General features: G+C 51.7%; 5 protein-coding genes across 8 annotated transcripts; 2 read left to right on the plus strand and 3 right to left on the minus strand.

The window, feature by feature from the left end:
• Positions 1–247: 247 nt before the first annotated feature.
• LOC117150323 (minor histocompatibility antigen H13) lies at positions 248–2001 on the minus strand. The gene is made up of 3 exons (XM_033317161.1): positions 1683–2001; positions 766–1616; positions 248–704 (listed from the first exon to the last, which is right to left on the minus strand). The coding sequence occupies exons 1-3, from the start codon at positions 1890–1892 to the stop codon at positions 596–598; spliced, it is 1170 nt and encodes a 389-aa protein (XP_033173052.1). The 5' UTR covers positions 1893–2001; the 3' UTR covers positions 248–595.
• Positions 2002–2359: 358 nt separating this feature from the next.
• Positions 2360–4355, plus strand: LOC117150322 (neuronal acetylcholine receptor subunit alpha-2). The gene is made up of 4 exons (XM_033317160.1): positions 2360–2549; positions 2614–2807; positions 3044–3671; positions 3796–4355. The coding sequence occupies exons 1-4, from the start codon at positions 2435–2437 to the stop codon at positions 4182–4184; spliced, it is 1326 nt and encodes a 441-aa protein (XP_033173051.1). The 5' UTR covers positions 2360–2434; the 3' UTR covers positions 4185–4355.
• Positions 4264–11212, minus strand: LOC117150321 (DNA-binding protein D-ETS-6). Of its 2 annotated transcripts, none has more exons than XM_033317157.1 (3): positions 8550–11212; positions 5221–5461; positions 4264–5133 (listed from the first exon to the last, which is right to left on the minus strand). In XM_033317157.1, exons 1-3 carry the CDS (start codon positions 9247–9249, stop codon positions 4647–4649), a joined length of 1428 nt encoding a protein of 475 aa, XP_033173048.1. In that variant the 5' UTR covers positions 9250–11212; the 3' UTR covers positions 4264–4646. The 2 variants fall into 2 exon arrangements, with proteins under 2 accessions (XP_033173048.1, XP_033173050.1); XM_033317159.1 differs by lacking the exon at positions 8550–11212 and adding an exon at positions 6369–7041.
• Positions 11213–11316: 104 nt separating this feature from the next.
• LOC117150317 (intraflagellar transport protein 140 homolog) lies at positions 11317–17016 on the minus strand. Of its 3 annotated transcripts, none has more exons than XM_033317152.1 (7): positions 16934–17016; positions 16031–16193; positions 15367–15965; positions 15141–15301; positions 12929–15084; positions 11762–12872; positions 11317–11700 (listed from the first exon to the last, which is right to left on the minus strand). In XM_033317152.1, exons 2-7 carry the CDS (start codon positions 16175–16177, stop codon positions 11363–11365), a joined length of 4512 nt encoding a protein of 1503 aa, XP_033173043.1. In that variant the 5' UTR covers positions 16178–16193; positions 16934–17016; the 3' UTR covers positions 11317–11362. The 3 variants fall into 3 exon arrangements, with proteins under 3 accessions (XP_033173043.1, XP_033173042.1, XP_033173041.1); XM_033317151.1 differs by having other exon boundaries at positions 16031–16301; positions 16934–17013; XM_033317150.1 differs by lacking the exon at positions 16934–17016 and having other exon boundaries at positions 16031–16898.
• Positions 16986–17917, plus strand: LOC117150324 (translocator protein). Its single transcript, XM_033317162.1, has 2 exons — positions 16986–17408; positions 17468–17917. Exons 1-2 carry the CDS (start codon positions 17070–17072, stop codon positions 17684–17686), a joined length of 558 nt encoding a protein of 185 aa, XP_033173053.1. The 5' UTR covers positions 16986–17069; the 3' UTR covers positions 17687–17917.
• Positions 17918–17956: the final 39 nt, after the last annotated feature.

Consider the following 17956-nt stretch of genomic DNA (forward strand, 5'->3'; position numbering starts at 1 on the left):
GGTATTAAAATACTGGATTTTTCAAAGTACTTTTGTTTGAAGTTTGAAATTTCAAATTTCTTTTCATTTTGGTAAGCTCAACTTAAAATGGATAAGGTGTTTTCTATTAAGCCATTACATTCCTGAAACCCCCTAGTCAATACAAACTAGCTAAAATATACGTTAGAATTAGAATTTATTCGCATTACTGTTTACACAAATTACTGCATTAGTTTTAAGAAATGCAATGTAGAATTCGTAGTCAAAATTTCACTGTTTACAAAAATTGGAATATATTTGTATCTAAACTGTTCTTAAACATATACGCTTCCTGTGCGGAGCCACAGAAATATATGAAATACATATTTAAAATTGATTGCGTTAAAAAAGTCGAGAGAACATTTTCTACAATTGTAACCTAACCGAACTAAATAAGATTGTTGTGCCTGGCCAAGGAACGTACATAACTAACTCAGTAAGTGAATCGTCTTTTGTAGCGGTGTTAGTCCGTATGGGCTATGGACTGCGGTAGATGGAGAAGCCATACAACGAAAGGAAGCTTGGCTAGCTGCAGAAGACATTTACGATGGAACGAGTGGGGAGCGTCTTTCGGGCTCTACTTGCCCTTCTTGGACTCCTTCTTTTTGCTGCCGGACGAGCTGGTGCCCTCGTCCTTCTCCTTCTTTTCCTTCTTTTCGGGCTTCTCCTCGGGATGATCTTCATAGCTGCAGAGGGGGCGAGAACGAGTTAGTTTCAAGTCGAGCGCCCAGCGCAGTCCACACTTACGCAAAGAGCACCTTCAGCTCGCCACGAATGAGGGCCACCAGGAGGGGAGTGCCCATGCAGGCTGGCACCAGGTAGAGCAGGGCCGGCTGCGCGTGCTTGAACACATGCATCACAAAGATGGTGGCCAGCAGGCCCAGGAAGTAGGCGATCAGCGTGGAGTAGAAGTAGATGCGCGTCTTGCGCTTCTTGCTGTCGTCGAAGCGCAGCAGCAGGGCGATGAAGATGCCAGGAATGACGATGTCGCCCAGTCCCAGCATGGCGAAGTTCGAGGCGTTCAGGCCGTTCTCGATCAGGTCCTGGGGGAACACTAGCTTGATGGGCGCCTCGAAGCTCTTGGCCACGGTGACCATCACGTTGGTGCCGAATACCCAGAAGATGTCGTAGAAGAACAGGCCGCTCAGCAAGATGACGCCCGTGACGAAGTTGTTCAGGTGCAGCATCTCCACGCCGTTGATAGCGAAGGCCAGGCCGAACAGGTTGTTCGCGATCCAGTGCTTCTTGAGCAGGTACCACACTCCGATCACCGAGGAGATCACCAGGCAGACAATGTCGTGCGTGGAGAACTTGTAGTTCACGATGTCCTCCTTGTGCTTGCCTTCGCCCTTGGTGAACAGGATGTGAAAGGGAACCTTGGGCACGGCGGCGGGCATCAGCGAGTTGATCACCGGACTGAGCAGGTGCGCTAGAGCAATCACTCCCAGCACGAAAAAGTAGCCGGTGAGCAGGTAGTTGATGTGCACCTTCTGGAAGATCTTGAAGAACAGGTACAGACCGAAGAGGGCTGCCGACGCGATCAACGGGAAGTACATGGCGTCCTTCTTGGTCATCGTGTCCGCCTTCTCGCCCGTGGACTGCAGGGAGTGGGAATTGCGGGAAACATGTTAGTCCAGCTTGGGGGTCGAGTCTGCTCCACCTACCTTTTTCAGCTTGTGCAGCTTCACGGAGCGGATGGAGCCGAAGATGATGGGCAGCATGGCCATCACCACCAGGCTGCTGTAGGCCACCGCCATGCCCTCCGGAGTCGAGGGCTTCTTCTCGGCCGGCGCCGACTCGTTCTTCGGCGCGTTCACATTTTCGATGATGCCCTTGAGCACCTCCTTAACGGTTCCGATTACTTCCTCCGCCATGCTGTGGTGTCCAATCCAATCCGCTTCTGAAAATCGCCGGCTTGCGGGGGTGAAAAGCGAAATGACACGCAGCAGCACACGTCAACAATCTCCGTTATCGGTATCGCTGGTCATCGTCTGGGCCTATCGGACGCCCCGCAATATACCGACAATATACCACCCTCTGTAGGGTAGGGTCGCACTGTCACCAATGAGAATATACCAAGCTTACCAAAAATATACCAAAACGGTTGAGATTCAAAAGTGAGAAGTCTGATTTGAAATTAGAGAATCCCAAATTTATTTTGTGAAAACCTGCAAGCTTATCAAGCTAATTGTTTAGTTCAGCAGTTCTCCTCCACCTCCCCGAAGCCAGTACATGTGAGCACTGCTCCCACACAAAACCCGAATATGTGGGCTGCTGCTTTATCTGCTGCGTCGGCAGAGGAACGCCGAGATATCGGAGGAGCCTCGGCCATGTGCCAAGCCGCAAGCCGAGCTCAGTTCCCATTCAGATTCCGAGAGCACAGTACCGTACATCCGAAACAAAGCCGCACTGAACAATGACGACGACTCCCAAGATAAAGGCACCAGTTTCCGGTCCTGGACTGCCACTACTGCTGCAAATGCTAATGGGGATGCTTCTTATGGGGCTGACTTCCGTGCCAGGCGCCACTGGTAAGTGTTTACGGCTCCGGAGTTGCATAAGCCGCTGATAAGTGCGATCTCGAATCCCCTCCAGCCACCCCGGACCCCAAGAACGCCAATGTCAAGGCCCTGGATCGCCTCCACGCCGGGCTGTTCACGAACTACGACAGCGATGTGCAGCCGGTATTCCAAGGAGCCCCCACGAATGTGTCCCTGGGAATGGTGGTCACCTACGTAGACATCGACGAGTTGAACGGCAAGATGACCACCCACTGCTGGCTGAATCTCGTAAGTCCAGTGTCCACTCCTCTCCTTCGTCTCGAGTAGCTGAGAAACCAGATAAGTTCCGAGTTCCCTCAAGTTCACAACTCTGATAAGCCATTTTGGAAAGCGTTATCTAAACTGGAGTGTTCCTTTTTTTATTTTTGAGAGTACTATAAAGCCAATAAGTGTAGTGCAACTACACTACAACTAACTAACTAACTAACTACTACAACTAACCAGAAGCAAACGTGGTTTTCTAGCGATGGAGAGATGAGGAGCGCGTGTGGCAACCGTCACAATATGACAACATCACGGAGATCACTTTGAAGTCCAGCGAGGTCTGGACCCCCCAAATCACACTCTTCAACGGCGACGAGGGCGGCCTGATGGCCGAAACCCAGGTGACCCTCAGCCACGATGGCCACTTACGGTGGATGCCTCCAGCCGTGTACACGGCCTACTGCGAACTTAACATGCTCAACTGGCCCCACGACAAGCAGAGCTGCAAGCTGAAGATCGGCTCCTGGGGCCTGAAGGTCGTCCTGCCGGAGAACGGCACGGCGAGGGGAGAGTCCCTTGACCACGACGACCTGATTCAGTCACCGGAGTGGGAGATCGTGGACTCGGGAGCGCAGTTTGTCAGTCAGGACTACTACGGCTACATGGAGTACACTCTGACGGCCCAGCGGCGCTCCTCGATGTACACGGCTGTCATCTACACACCCGCGTCCTGCATCGTCATCCTGGCCCTCTCAGCCTTCTGGCTGCCTCCCCACATGGGCGGCGAGAAGATCATGATCAACGGCCTGCTCATCATCGTGATCGCCGCCTTCCTCATGTACTTCGCCCAGCTCCTGCCAGTGCTGTCCAACAATACTCCACTTGTGGGTGAGTGCTCCCCATTGCCATTTCACCAGTTCAGTTCTGAAAACTAAATGCTAAGTACCCAAACACCGCAGAATATTGCTTACCGAACTTACCGACCACTTACCGAGCATCCCTATAATTGCAGTGATCTTCTACAGCACCAGCCTGCTGTATCTGAGCGTCTCCACCATCATCGAGGTCCTAGTCCTGTACATGGCCACTGGCAAGCACAAGAGGCGCCTGCCGGAGGCGCTGAGGAAGCTGCTGCACGGGCACCTGGGCACGTGGCTGCTGCTCTCGCTGTTCAGCACCACCGGCGAGTCGCAGGCGGAGAAGACCAAGGAGATGGACGAGCACCCGTACGAGGAGGCGGACGAGGAGGAGTCCAGTCCGCTGGGCATCAACCACACCGAGGTGCCGGGCGCCAAGGCCAACCAGTTCGACTGGGCGCTGCTGGCCACCGCCGTGGACCGCATTTCCTTCGTGGCCTTCAGCCTGGCCTTCCTCATCCTGGCCATCAGGTGCTCGGTGTAGGGGTGCTCGCGACTTAACGCCACACCCCAATCAATCTCATTTTCCAGGGCCACCAACCCAGTGTGCACTCTAAACTAGCTTTGCATTTGCGATTTCATGTATTTACTGTGTGTGCGAACTTAGAATTATTTAATGATGAGACCTCGTATGGAATAAAGGACCTCCGCCGAATGTCTGCTTACAACTAGAAGCGAAGGATAACAGGCTAAGTAACAAATTGGCTCTCGTTTCCGAGTATTGCTCTGCGATGCTCCGGGCTATCACAATTCCTCAATTAACCCAAAGTAGCTGGAATTACACAAAATGACCTTTTTACGGCCGAAGCTCTGACCCCCAATGGCTGGCTGGGTGGCTGGGATGCAGGGTGGCTCTCCGCTCTCTGCTGCGCAGTGGGTGGTCCTGCGCATCCTCCTGCCCCATCGGAACTTACAACCCCGGCGACAAATTGGGGTTGCGGCGTGCTCAGTTGAATGCATTTGTGGTGGGAGTGACCGGGCCCTGGTCGTAGTTACCCGCAGCAGATGAGGACGTCCTGGCCGGGTCTACGCCGGCTGTCCCACCTTGGAATGGAGCAGTGAAATTCGAAGTGGAGGCGGAGGAGGAGGCGGGCGCCTGGCCGGGCGAGGCCTGCGAAGAGGCCGTCGAGGACGAGGGGAATCCCAGGCTGGAGCTGTTCGAGGCGGGCGACGAGTGGTGCGGGTGCAGGAAGTGGGGCTGCCCCAGCTGATGGTGCGGATGCGAGTGCTGTGGGTGGTGGTGCAGTGGCGGCGGGTGGCGGCCCAACTGCATCGCACCGCCGGCGTGGTGGTTGTAGGAACCCAGCATACTGGAGGCCGGATCTCCTCCCTGCGCCTGAGCCTGGCAGGCGGCCATCAGGCCGTGGAAGTCGAACTTGTAGGCATACCGCTTTCCGTGCACCTTGGTCATAATGTTCTTGTCGTAGTAGTACCTGCGAACAGAAAATGCACAAGCTTACAAACTTGCTTCACATGCAAATTGTGGAGCTGAAGGTGTGCCTGGAGTCGAGAGTACCCACCTGAGAGCCCGGCTCAGCTTGTCGTAGTTCATGTTCGGCTTGGCCTTGCGCTCGCCCCACCGCCTGGCCACCTCGTCCGGGTCGATGAGCCGGAACTCGCCCGATTGGCCCTCCCAGCTGATGGCGTTCGCGTTGGACGAATCAGCGAGCAGCTCCAGCAGAAACTGCCACAGCTGGATCTGGCCCCCCGAGCCCTGGGCAACCAATCGGTGCGAGGCAGCGTTCAGCAGCTGGTACGGATCTGAAAGAGAGAGAAGCGGCGGACGGGGCATTAGTGGCGAATACTCGGAAAGCCCTGCAAAAACAGATACAGATACATTTACATGTACAGATACAGATACTTGGCCGAAGAGATGCCAAGATGCGAGGGCGGGGAGAGCGAGCGAGAGGAGAGCATCGCGAACGAAACGCCAACCCAGCCAAACGAGATTTCTGGCGGGGAGCCGCGACGTGGCAAGAGTGCCAAGTGGAGCTGAATGCCATAAGCCAGCGTGGATTCACAGAAAGTCAACCGCAAACGGGCATAAATCCTGGATCTCACGATGCACACGAAGAAAACGGGCACCAGTTGAAATATATTGGAATTCAAGTGCTATATCGACTCTTTATGGTTTATGTTTATAGGATAATGATAACTTAAAATGTGAGAAAAGTTTACAAAAGCACGAATTCAGAAACTGCAATCACGAACTTAAAAGTACAAGATATTTGATTTGCATATGTATAAACTGAAGAGTGGCATGCATCTCTAGGGCGCAGCCTAGATACATTTTCCTGTTTACTGGCCATGGGGACATTCCCACATCCCGAGGTCTCTGCACCTTCACAGGGGAAATCCCTGGTCAAAGTGCCGCCGCACCAGCACGAGAGCACGAAGCCATAGCCAAGGTGACTCATCCGCCGATCGAGCAACGCGGCGGCTAAAAGACACAGTTTCCACTTCTAGACGATGTCAGACCGTTGGACCCACCATCCCGTGCCGTTCGTTCATTCATATTTCTAGGGGCCCCGCCACCGCTCGCCGGAAATGCCAGAGATCGAGTGGCTGCCATTGAGCAATCTCCTCGTGCCGCTCATTCACACACGCCTCTTCGCCTGGCGGCTGGCATTTGCCCAGCGGAAATTCCTATGAATTTCGGCGCTCTTACCATTGAAGATCATCGAGGTGTGCGGATGCTGGTGGTGCTGGTGGTGGTGGTGGTAGTGGTGGTGCACTGCGCCGTGGTGCGGATGGGGGTGCTGCCCAACTGGCGGGGCCGGCTGCATCCGGAGGCCAAAGCGCCGGTTGAAGTCCTCCGAGAGGCGCCACATGACGCCCACGTCCACGCTGACGCTCATGGCCGCAAAAGTCTTATCCGCAAAAGTATTTTTCAGAAATTGCAAGTGCGTCTTTTCCACTGAACTATTTCCGTTCTAAACTTTAGTAAATATCTTCGATCAAGGACTTATGAAAAGTCACAGTAGTATTTGGATTATTTCTTAGAATAATCAACCGCATTTTACACTTTTCAGTTAGTTATTGGCACCGTCTTTATATTTGTTAGTTGGCAAGTTTAGGTTTGCTTCAAATGCTGCGTTGAATTGACCTTAGACCCGATTGGTCTGTTCTATGACCATCAATGGTGGTCTGTGCCGGGAGCGCGTCAACCGTTTAGGACGAGAGCCATTCGCCGACTGAAACTTTAGCCAGAAGCTCTGGCCGGATTTCGCTCCTTAGCACCGGACGGATGCCTGGCATCTGGCATCTTGGATGGGAGCATGGGCATCCGCGAAGCAGGCGAAGCTCCGGGCACGATTACGGCTCACCTGCGCAGCTGGTGGTAAATGCCGCTTCGGCATTTGCCAGCGAAGTCGCAAAGTCAGAGGCCACGTGCAGCCACTCAACCACCACCCACCCCTCTGCACACGATAAGCAACTTGTTCTTTTGCAGCGTATCGACTATTGCATACCCAGTGCGAGTGGCTGAATATTTATAAGGTGTCAGGGGCATCCAATGGATGATGGAACCAGAAAAGTATTCTGTTTGCGTGGGAAAGTACATATATCCGAGTTCTTGGGAAATCATATGACTAATGGTTTCATTGACGTGTGCTTCAAGGTACGTACTTCTGTTGGCTGTGGAATTGTGAACAGGGAATAGCTTTGATCCAGCTTGTACCCTGTAAAGGGGGCGGTGACTCAGACATGGGAGCCACAACCGTAGCCCACAACAAATGTAATCTGCGTGACGGCGACGACGCGTAATCCTGGTTGGCATAAAAAACAAATCAATTAAATCGACGTCGCCTGCTCCCGGGATCAAGGCATGTATGTGTAGTCCATGGACCACCCACCCACCAGCATATGCCAGACCCGAATCAGGGGGCTTTCCCCGCCCTGCAGTTGCTCTTCCTGCCACAGGAAGGATGCGACGAATGAATATTTTCCTGTGCCCAGAAGCTGACCACCCGCAGAGCTGTTGTCACTGACAAACCACCCACCCAAGCCATCCAAGCCACCCAAGCCACCCGAATTCAGCACACTTTTCCCGCCAAGCTGAAACTTGACTCGGCGACTTTTGTCGCTGGCGTGGGATTATTTTGATTTTATTATTAGATGCCACATCCTGCGAGAAATTATCATATTTACATCGTTTATTATTAAGTTCATCACTTGACGCGACCACCCACAAGGCCCAGCCACGCCCCCCGCCCTACGTCGACCGCCTTTGCGTTGGCAGTCATCGCCAGTTAATAACTGGAAAAGTGTTGCATACTTTGCTGCTGTCGCGCAGAGATTTTCCCAGCGACTTACGTTAATGGAGTCTCGGAGAAAGTTGGCCAACTCGAGGGAAAGGTAATTAAAAGGGGATTTCCCGCACCTTTGGCCACTTTTCCTCCTTATCAAGACATCCGGGGAGTGTGGGAGAAACAATCAATGGAGCACATAAGTAACGGCCGTATCAGCACGAAGGCATCTTAATCAGTGGCCATTTGGCCGGCGACGGAGGCAAAAGGATTCAATTGATGCCTGACCACAAAGGAGTCGAGAGTCGGACAATCGCTCCATTGGGAATAGCACGTGAACCCAATTACCAAGCAGTTCAATCTCTGGACGCTGCAGATTTATGTGGCCCGAGATTAGCTTGGGACAGTGAGAAAAATGTGGCTCCGTTTAAGTAGTTTCACTCGATTCTGGAAGGGTTGGCCCGTCCCTGATGTTGGGCACTTCAGGAATAGGAATTCAAATGCTCAATCATAAGTTGACCACACTAGGAGCTCAGAGAAGTGTAACCAACTTGGCTAGGACTGGAATCCCTCTTCAAATTAGCTATATCTTGGGCACTCACTTGGTTCGTCGTCGTTGAGCATCGGACTCGTCTCCCGTCCGGTGGCGTGGTATAAGCTGAGCGCGAAGTGCTTCGCCAGGAGCATGCCTCCGCGCCTGGATCCTGCACAGACCCAGAAGTCTGCGCGAGACAGATCGCACAGCTCCTGGGCATCCTTGGGAAACCTGTCGATATCCGGCTCCGGGTCCAGTTTGAACTTGCGCGTCGTCCATCTCACCCAGCTGGCAATGTCCTCGGGCGTCCAAGCGTGCGGATCCACGGGCACCTCCACGGGAGAGACGCTCCGGTTGGAGTCGCTGGAGTTCCTTCGAGGAGATGGCGCCTGGTGAGGCGAAGAAGCGGCGGGCGGAGTGGGTGTCGCCAGCGGAAGGGGCACTGACAAGTTGAGGGCGGGTAATTGGCTTCTTATGCTACTGCTGCTGGAGGAGGACCCGGAATCCGAGTCTGTTGAGGAATACGAGGATGCGCTCGAGTCGCTGGTGGAGCTACTGCTGCACCGCCTTCTGCGCCTTCTCCTGTTGCTGGGCACTTCCTTCTCCTTCGCTTCCAGTTTGGCCTCGTTTCCGGATCCGATGCTTTTTTGCCGGACATCCTGATGCATGGCATTAATCGGCCTCTCTTGGCACCAAACACTGTGGATCGTCTGGCTTAGGATTGGGAGTTGCTGGTGACTCTGGCGGCTATTCTGCAGAATGGCCATTAAACTGGGATGTTCCTGCTCCCACTTCGAAACTGCAGTATTAATATCAGCTGAAAACTTTTGGTCGCTTTTCAGTTTCACTTTCCTTTGACATTATTCGGTTGGCATATAGATTCATCTAATCTATAGGTTTATAGTTTGATTTTCACTAAGATTGTATTATACCAGATTGATTTTTGGTAAGCTTTTTGGTACACTTTATTACACTTTATTGTTTATGTTTTTGGCGCCCTTTTGCACTACTAGATTATTCACTTCACTTTGGCCCAGTTTAAAAATAATATTCTGGGAATCACACTTTCGTGTTATTGCGTTTATTGGTCGCCTGCAACCGGTTGAAACGGATTTAGGATGTGGGTTCGTCTGGCCGGATGATTCACCCGAGATAGTCAGGGTATTTCACCTGCTGACCGGACAAGTGGAGTCAGCGGCAGGCTTTCCACGTGCCGCAAATCGCGGAAATCTTTCGCGGAAAGTTTGCGATTGGAAACGTTTAATAACCGTTATTGCATCGACCGATTAAAGATCCGCCGATCGGGTTAAGAGTAGCGCCGTATCCCACTCCAGATCGCCGATCTTCGATTGCTCTGGCCCTGATCCGACCCACTTGGCGAGTGACGAACTAATGATCAGCACCGGCGAACTGTGATAAAGCCATGACGAAGTCGCGGCCCACGAGCTTTGGCGCTCTCTCGCCGACTCGGCTGCCCCATGACCAACCGGCTGACTTCGAGGGGCACTGGCTGCTCGGGACCAGTTTGCCGGCGGCGTTTGCCACTCGGCTCGCGAGCTTTTGCTCTCTGCAGTGCCCACTTATCGCTCGCTGGCTAAGCAAATAACAACCTTAAGCATGACGTCGTGGAACTGGCCTAGTCCGCATGAGTCACCCGTCCATTGAGCACAGCGATCGTCGATCGGCGGGAAGCCGACGGAGTTCCCCAGCCGGTGCGTGGGACACAGGGGTGGCTCGGGGGGTGGAAGGTCGTTTGGGGGCCAACGAAAATTCATTCATTCATCGATTCCCCTCCTGTTTGGATTTGTTGTCTTGCCTTTGCCGCGTCATTCTTCTGGGAAATCGGGCATGAGTCGTTAGTTGTCTGTGGGCCATGCCATGTCTACTTGGTATATCAGTTTATCTCTGCTGCGATATTTGGCAACAGGTCGCTCCCAGAATGATATCAGATATAAGATATATATAGATAGAAGATATAAATATAAATAATAAATAGTTATGTCATTATCAAGTGATACATGGTTCTCTCTAAAAGCCTCCTATCCGCAGTTCACCCTTGTGAGCATTTCACCCTTGTCCCAAGTTCCAGTTAAGGATCAGTATTTATAAAACTAAACCATTCCATATCCAAATATGGTAATTATATTTTGGATCCAAATATCCAATTGCTTGACGTCGTCGTACTCCATTCGGTGACGTTTCCGATTTAGTTTATATCAGTTCGCCAACTGATTGCTCTTTCGATTGTTCAAGTTTCGCTGGCTTCCTGGAAATGCCTCTGATTTCATACATAGCTGAGGACGCGGACGCTTTTGGGCAAGTGATTCACGGATGGCCGCTCTCTTTTGCTTTCCGACTGGCGCCGGCAGATCCGCCGATCCGAATCCGTATCGCTGTTTATATTTGCTTTGATGTGACGTCGGTCACTTGAACCCACAAGGAATGTACCTACATACATACATATGTATGTTTCCGCACCGAAAGCTTTACTAGGCTTGTGTATATCGTGGAGCTCATTCATAAAACGCCAAATGGACCAGAAGGGGTTTGTATACAATATATATACAAATACGTAACTTGTTCGTTTCGATTGAAAACGTTGAAGTGCTTTCCACGATTTCTATACTTTCTTTTAAGAAGAATATCTTTTTACTTAATAACGAATCAAGATGTTTCTCTTAAGTATCTGCTGGTTGAAACATTCCATTACATAATCGTAGTATTTCTAGGTTGCTTACATCCCAAATGTGTCTGTGGATTTATGTAGCTAAGTTGTAGCCAGTTATCCAATTAAAGGGAACTCTTTTGCCTATTTACGTGTTATCTGCTCTGCGGAACTGGGACGTGACTAGTTGCTGCATCGCCCATTAATTGAATCATCTAATGCAGCTCCTCGGTGATCTCCTCGTCATCGGCCTCGTCATCATCAGTGGTCGTCATCCCAGAAGTGCTGCTCATTCCAGTGGCGGCCGTGCCGCTTGTGGAGGCGGTCACCTGGCGTCCCGCATTCCAGATGAGATCGAACTCCAAGTGGCACTCCTGTGCAATTTTGTGAACGATGCCGCGATCCAAGAGTCCAGAGGCACTCCACGTACTGTCCTTCACGGTCAGTTCCTTCAAAGCTCTGCCCGCCTCAGAATAGTCCTTGACGTAGACCAGGGCTCGGATCAGCATGGACAAGATATGGGCGTGGCGGATGGGCGGCAGTTCGGGTTTAACTAAATGTGAAAACAGAAGGGTATTAATGGAAGCTGAGTAGACTCTGGGGCAGCGACTTACTCAGCATGCTGCGGCAGGAGCCAATGACCAGCTGGTGATCCCCCTCGCGCAATGCCTGCTGGATCTCCAGGATTGCCTTAACATCCGCGACCGTGCGCTGCAGATTGTTGTAGACGTGCTGGGCGTGGCTGAGCTTCTCCAGGCATTTGGAGGCTTCCTGCATGGCGGTCAGAGCCTTACCGTAGTCCTGGAACTCCTCGATTTCGATCTGGGCGCAGATGGCATAAAAGTTGGCCAGCGAATCAAAGGCCTGGCCCTTTGTATAAAACGTGACTATGTGCTTGAGCACTTGCGGATCCGATTGCCAGTCCAAGGCTTGAAGATAGTTCGCAGCCATGATGTAGACCTCACGTTGCCTCGACATATTAGCGAAGAAAATAATTTTGTCGGTGTTGCCCGACTTCAAAAGACTCTTCATGGCCCGAATTTTGTCGCCAGCCTGGGTGAACTTCTTGGTGGCACTGTGATAGTCGCCCTGCTGCTGGAGGAGCTCGCCCAGCTGTACGAGGATGTGGACTCGAGTCGCCTCCTCGAACTCCCCCTTCTCCGGAGTAAGCATCTCGGACAGTTCCTCCGTGACGGGTACGCCCTTCTCGGAACAAATGCCCAAGGCCCGCTCCAGATGTCTGGTCTTGGCCAGCAGATGCACGGCCTTCTGAAATTGCTCGATACTACAAAAGAAATCCGCACAGCGGTTGATCAACTCGGCATCAGAATCGGGCGCCAGGTCAGAGGCAATAATTTCCAGGATCTCTGGCTGCTGAGACTCAAATGCCATCTCGAGGGCCTTATGGAGCATTCCGGCCCGATGGTAGAGTTCAACGGCGTGCTTAAAGTTTCCGCACTCTTCAAAGTAAGCTGCCGCAATGGCCTTATCCCTCTGCCTAGAGGAGCTGGCCACCGTCCATAGTTCCTCCTGAAAGTCGTTCTCCTTGCAGATGCGGATCGCATTGCTGAAGGTCTGGGCACGCGTAAAGAACATGATGGCCTCCTGGAACTTGCCCACGTTCTCGTAATGCCTCGCCAAGTGATAGCAGGCCGCCCGATCTCCCGACTGCCTGGCAATCGCGTCTGCCTTGGAGATCTTGCCTAGGTAGCAGAGAATCTTTACCTTGAGAGGAACAGGATGTTAGTGTTTCGTGGTATCTTAAAGCCTTGCTTATTTACCTGCGAGAACCAGTCCTCCGCCTTGTGGTAGACTGCCAGAGCAGCATCCATGTCGCCGGAGCTCTCAATATACTGGCCCCACCACTTAAGCAGCTTGGGATCGCTGGTGGTCTGGATGTAGCGCTTCATGGCGCCAGGGTTTTCCAAAAGCAGCTGGGTAATATTTTGCGCTGGATTCTGGGTCTTTTCAAAGTACTCCAGAGCTCCCTTGATGTCACCCCTCTCTCGCAGCTCCTGTGCCTTTTGATAGTACGTGTGCTTCAGATGAATCCGATCCTCTGTCTCGGCCAGCTCTACTGCTTCGTCCAAGTGCCCAATGGACTGGAGCAGCTTGTTTACCAAATCGAAGCGCTTGCATCGACGATAAAGATCCTTGGCTTCCTCAATCATTCCGAGTTCTATCGCCAGCACAGCCACCTTGGCTTCCGTCTCCAAATCGTCATCTTCAATGGCTTGCCGTAAGGCACGAACGGAGCGGGCCTGTTCCAAGTGGCCCATGCACACCTTGGCCACGTCCAAGCGATTCGTGTGCACGCACATCTTAGCCAGATTGGTCCAGATCACTTTCGATTGAATAGAGCGAATGCTGCGATAAGCCAGATCCATATTTCCCTCTGCAACGTAGAGACTGAAATTCAGGACTTGCTTTCTCGTAACTGGATTGCACTGCTGTAGGTCCACGAAGTCTTGCAGAGGTTGCTCCTCCATCGTATTGATCTTCAGCCGGATCACGTTGGGTACACAAAGGTTCAGTAGCTGAGAGCCTGGGCTCATGGATTGGGTTTCGAGGACATTCAGGCAGCCTTTCTCGGAATAAAACAAAAGGACGACTTTTGACTGCACGAAATGACTTGGTTGCAAGGAGCTCTTCTGGGGCAGTGTCTTCTGAATCATTGACTTTACTTCTGTAGCCAAGAGACGAGGTTCCTCTGCATCCCAGAAAATCCGAACCGGTAGACTTGTCGAAGACTCCTTCTTGGCGTTGGTATCTTGCTCCAGTAGTCCATACTCCAGAAGATTGCTGCGCTCAAAGTCCCAGCAGTATAAAGTGGATATAGGGGTGAAATTGCTACTGGCTATTACCATGGCCAAGTGGCTGCCGGAGCTATTGCACTTGACCATAATGAACTCCCCGAAGTCATCGAAAATGTCGTGACCCGATTTGCTGGGAAAAAGCAACTTGGGATCGTGCCTAGAAACGTCGTAAGCTTTCACATATCCATTCATGGTAAATACCGAGAGATAGCAGCCACTCAAATCCATGCCGATGATCTTTCCTTCAATGTCGCTGGCTTGTATGCGGTGAAGCACTACCCCTCCCACGGAATAAACAAAAATGTCACTGCTACCCAGGCAAAATATGTTCTGGTTGCACAGATTCAAGGCTAAGCATTCGGCAGCAAAGGTCTGCAGGAGTTTCAGACTCAACGGAGTGGTGGTAGATTCCGTCGTGGGGGTAGTGCCCTCCACTGTCTGCAGGATCTCCTCAAACTCATCCAGGCTCTTCTCCACTTTCTGTAAGCTATAGGACGATATGCTCCTGCCATTACTTATCACTAAGCTCAGTTCACTCAAAGCCATGGCAGTCACGGCGAACTCGGACTGAACCATGGCCTCCCGACCACTGCAGTGCGTCAACTGCACTGATTTGGCCGACCTCTGAACCGCCCACAGTTCGCGGGTATGAACGGCGAGCAGAGGTTGCTCCTTCAGCATGAAAACATTGGAAAGGCAGTTGACCAGCATGCAGGGCTTGGCAAGCTCGTTGTATCCCCACTCGCAGCTGCGGATGGCTCCTCTCACGGAAGATATGTTCGTCAGCTGCCAGGCATCTTCGGGGGCACCGACTAGCCTGCTGCCGCTCCTCTTCCAGGTGTAGACATTCCCCTGGGACGTTCCTGCACACAGAGTCTGTCCCGTAGAGCTATATGCCAAGCAGGTGAACATTTCGCCGTTCAGCTGGCCGTACTTTGGTGTCTTTCGGAGAACGCCGCTGCTCTCGCTGCTGTCATGGCTAAAGAATTGGTTGGACGAGGACATGGTGCCATTACTTAAATTGGTCATAGATGAGCCTGGCTGGTTGCCACTGGGTAGGTCCATTTTCAATAGGTAATTGTCGCTGTTCTCGATGTCCCAAATGCGGACGAAAAAATCGCCTAACGATGAGTTTTAAATGTAGCACAGAAGTGGAAAATCGAATAATATAACCCACCTGTTATTATGGCCAGAGAGTTTCCAGACCACGCGATGCCGCCCTGCCGACCTCCTCCACGTCCGCTCATTTTAACACGATCCAGCTCCGTGAGGATGCCTGTGGATTCAACCAAAAACAAGGTGACTGTCAAGTCCTCCATTAGGCAAATGACGGCGTCCCTAGAATGGAATAATGTTGGGGTTCAGGTACAGCTTTGACCCTCCGATCTCCAGCAGCTCATTACTTTCTTGGGTGCCACAACATCTGGACAATGGGAGGCAGTGAGCCGCACTTCATCACCTCGACACAGGCGCCTCCTTGGTTGATATAGTACACCACTCCTCCTTGGGTGCAAGCGTAGAAGCAGTGGTTGTCCCTCACCCCCGAGTGGGTCATGCTCCGGGCTGCTGTGCGGGGCCTCCAATTGGTGAGGGTGTCCAGGGCGTTCTCGTCGCCTGCCACTGCAGCCTTGGCTAGATTGGCCATCTCCTCGCGCACTTCACTCTCCACCGTAAGACGGAAGCAGATCAGCAGCAACACCTCCCGCAAGTCATGGGAGAACATGGTCAGGAACTGGTACTGGCCATCGCAGCGCCATCCTGTGACCAGGCCCATGGCATCCGCCGTGACCATCCGCCCACCCTGCTCGCTGAACTGCAGCAGGACGATGGCCGCCTTGTGCGGTGCGTTCACGCTGGCAAACTCCCTGTGACCAGCGAACCACACATGGATGTCGCCGTGCTCCCAACCGCTGGCCAGGAGCGCCTTCTCCGGATGCCAGCAAAGTGCCGTTGCCTGCGAAGTGGCGTGCACCGGATAAGTTACATCCCGCTGGGGCTCACCCTGCAATTTGATTATATACATTCCGATTTTTAGCAGGGTCTGCTACCAAAGAGGTTAATACTCACGGTATCCGCAAAGATGGTCACCGAACCGCCTCTTTCGGGACTAAAAGAGGCCACTGCGAAGAGCGGCTCACTGGGATGCCAGCTGCTGATGGTGCTGACTGCATCCGAGTCCAGGAACTCGATTTTCGTGTCAAAGTAAAGAGTCATCACGCCGGGTTTCCACCTTTAGTGGATGAATTTATTTGGCAGGAGCCAAAACACAATAACAATGTGTTTGCCTAGCAACGGTTGTCATGGTTGCTCATTAGCAATGGATCATGTAAGATACCAACTTGCTCCAGGTTATTGTAAGTGCAAATAAGTACAATAGTTTTATTTCACCATTAATTCACTTGTCTTATGAGTCCTCAACTTATCATTCACCACTTGATCGCACGATTTGTCATGGGGTGAAACAAACAAACAAACCTTTTCCAGGGAATTTAATCTGGTACTTCCCAACAATACAGTTATATTTTCCATTTTCAAAACTTAACGGGTTTTGTTAAATCTACCAGGCCACAGGGTGATTCCGGCACCCAGCAGCGAAGATAGTTTTAAATAAACACGAATGGGTAGATATAATTACAATAATTACTTCCATAGATCGACAACATTACTCATTCATTACGTCATTTTGAAATCTATTGATAAGCATTATGTTCCTCCCCTACACATGTGACAAACAGCTATTAACGGCTTAGCAATGACTTTGCAACTTTGCCAAAATTCGCGATACATATTTAATCCCTATTAAACAGATAGCACGTTAAAAAAGAGCACGAGTATTCTTCCATGCCAGAAATCAAATTTACTCAGCTCTAAATAACCATGCGATTCTATGAATTAATACACAGTTTCAAGTTGCATTCCACATACTTTAGCTAGTTTGAATCTAGCCAAATTGGCATCGCTGGAGCTTACCCACACAATCATCCGTCGCGTATTCGCCCCGTTAACACGCAATACTCGTGCATTCGAATGAAATCACCGGCAAACAAAACAGTGAAACCAGAAGGTTCGCCACTACTGCGCCTCATTTGCAGTGCGAACTCTGAAAATGGCTGATCGTCCGTGTGCTGGAAACATTCTCCGCATCGCCGGGGCCGTGATCCTGCCCAATCTGGGTGGCATCTACAACGGACGGCTGACCAGACAGCATCTCCAGAGCTGGTACGCCAACCTGAAGTTCCCGTCCTTCAAGCCGCCCAACTCCGTCTTTGCGCCGATGTGGATCTCCCTGTACGCCGGAATGGGCTACGGCTCCTACCTGGTGTGGCGCGATGGCGGAGGCTTTTCCGGCGAGGCGGCCAAACTGCCCCTGATCGCGTACGGCACCCAGCTGGCCTTGAACTGGGCGTGGACGCCCATCTTCTTCGGGCAGCACAACATCAAGGGCGTGAGTACTGCTGATATCGCCAAGCCCAGGTGTTATGTCTAATCCACTTCATCCACCAGGGTCTTATTGACATAGTCGCACTCACGGCCGCCGCGTCCGCCTGCGGCGTTCTATTCTACCGAGTGAACAAGACCGCTGGATTGCTCTTCGTACCCTACGTCGCCTGGCTGGGATTCGCCACTGCTCTGAACTACGCCATCTGGAAACTGAACCCGGAGAAGGAGCAGGCGCCCAAGGATGAGGAGAAGCCCTCTAGCAGCCACGCTAAGTCGAGTTAGGTCCAGGATGAACGAAAAACAAGTAGTTTTGGGTGTCTTTCATGCAATTTGCAGGGCTTTCCGACCTATCGAACCAGGGCTGGCATAGTTGGATAAGATATCGATAAACAGTGCCTCCAAGTGGGCGGTAAATTCAAAGTATCATATGCTGCTGCACGTTCAAAAATTCTTTATGTGTTATGTGTTAACAATAAATTAAAGTATCGTATTTTTCAATGTTAATCCCGAGAACGATAGACTACAATTTGTAATAACCAAAGATATTCACAA

The sequence above is a fragment of the Drosophila mauritiana genome, chromosome 2L (assembly GCF_004382145.1).
Source record: "Drosophila mauritiana strain mau12 chromosome 2L, ASM438214v1, whole genome shotgun sequence".
In the NCBI taxonomy this organism is placed as follows: Eukaryota; Metazoa; Arthropoda; class Insecta; order Diptera; family Drosophilidae; genus Drosophila; species Drosophila mauritiana.

Excerpts from the sequence above, each read along its gene's own strand:
- LOC117150323 (XM_033317161.1), bottom strand. The coding sequence starts at position 1,892 with ATGGCGGAGGAAGTAATCGGAACCGTTAAGGAGGTGCTCAAGGGCATC. Across the intron at positions 1,617-1,682 it reads AGCTGCACAAGCTGAAAAAG|TCCACGGGCGAGAAGGCGGA; the intron begins GTAGGTGGAGCA and ends CACTCCCTGCAG. Across the intron at positions 705-765 it reads GAGCTGAAGGTGCTCTTTGC|CTATGAAGATCATCCCGAGG; the intron begins GTAAGTGTGGAC and ends CCCCCTCTGCAG.
- LOC117150322 (XM_033317160.1), top strand. The coding sequence starts at position 2,435 with ATGACGACGACTCCCAAGATAAAGGCACCAGTTTCCGGTCCTGGACTG. Across the intron at positions 2,550-2,613 it reads TTCCGTGCCAGGCGCCACTG|CCACCCCGGACCCCAAGAAC; the intron begins GTAAGTGTTTAC and ends AATCCCCTCCAG. Across the intron at positions 2,808-3,043 it reads CCCACTGCTGGCTGAATCTC|CGATGGAGAGATGAGGAGCG; the intron begins GTAAGTCCAGTG and ends GTGGTTTTCTAG.
- LOC117150321 (XM_033317157.1), bottom strand. The coding sequence starts at position 9,249 with ATGGCCATTCTGCAGAATAGCCGCCAGAGTCACCAGCAACTCCCAATC. Across the intron at positions 5,462-8,549 it reads GCTCAACGACGACGAACCAA|ATCCGTACCAGCTGCTGAAC; the intron begins GTGAGTGCCCAA and ends TCTCTCTTTCAG. Across the intron at positions 5,134-5,220 it reads AAGCTGAGCCGGGCTCTCAG|GTACTACTACGACAAGAACA; the intron begins GTGGGTACTCTC and ends TTCTGTTCGCAG.
- LOC117150317 (XM_033317152.1), bottom strand. The coding sequence starts at position 16,177 with ATGACTCTTTACTTTGACACGAAAATCGAGTTCCTGGACTCGGATGCA. Across the intron at positions 12,873-12,928 it reads CGGAGGACTGGTTCTCGCAG|GTAAAGATTCTCTGCTACCT; the intron begins GTAAATAAGCAA and ends GTTCCTCTCAAG. Across the intron at positions 11,701-11,761 it reads CTCCTGCCGCAGCATGCTGA|TTAAACCCGAACTGCCGCCC; the intron begins GTAAGTCGCTGC and ends TTTCACATTTAG.
- LOC117150324 (XM_033317162.1), top strand. The coding sequence starts at position 17,070 with ATGGCTGATCGTCCGTGTGCTGGAAACATTCTCCGCATCGCCGGGGCC. Across the intron at positions 17,409-17,467 it reads GGCAGCACAACATCAAGGGC|GGTCTTATTGACATAGTCGC; the intron begins GTGAGTACTGCT and ends TTCATCCACCAG.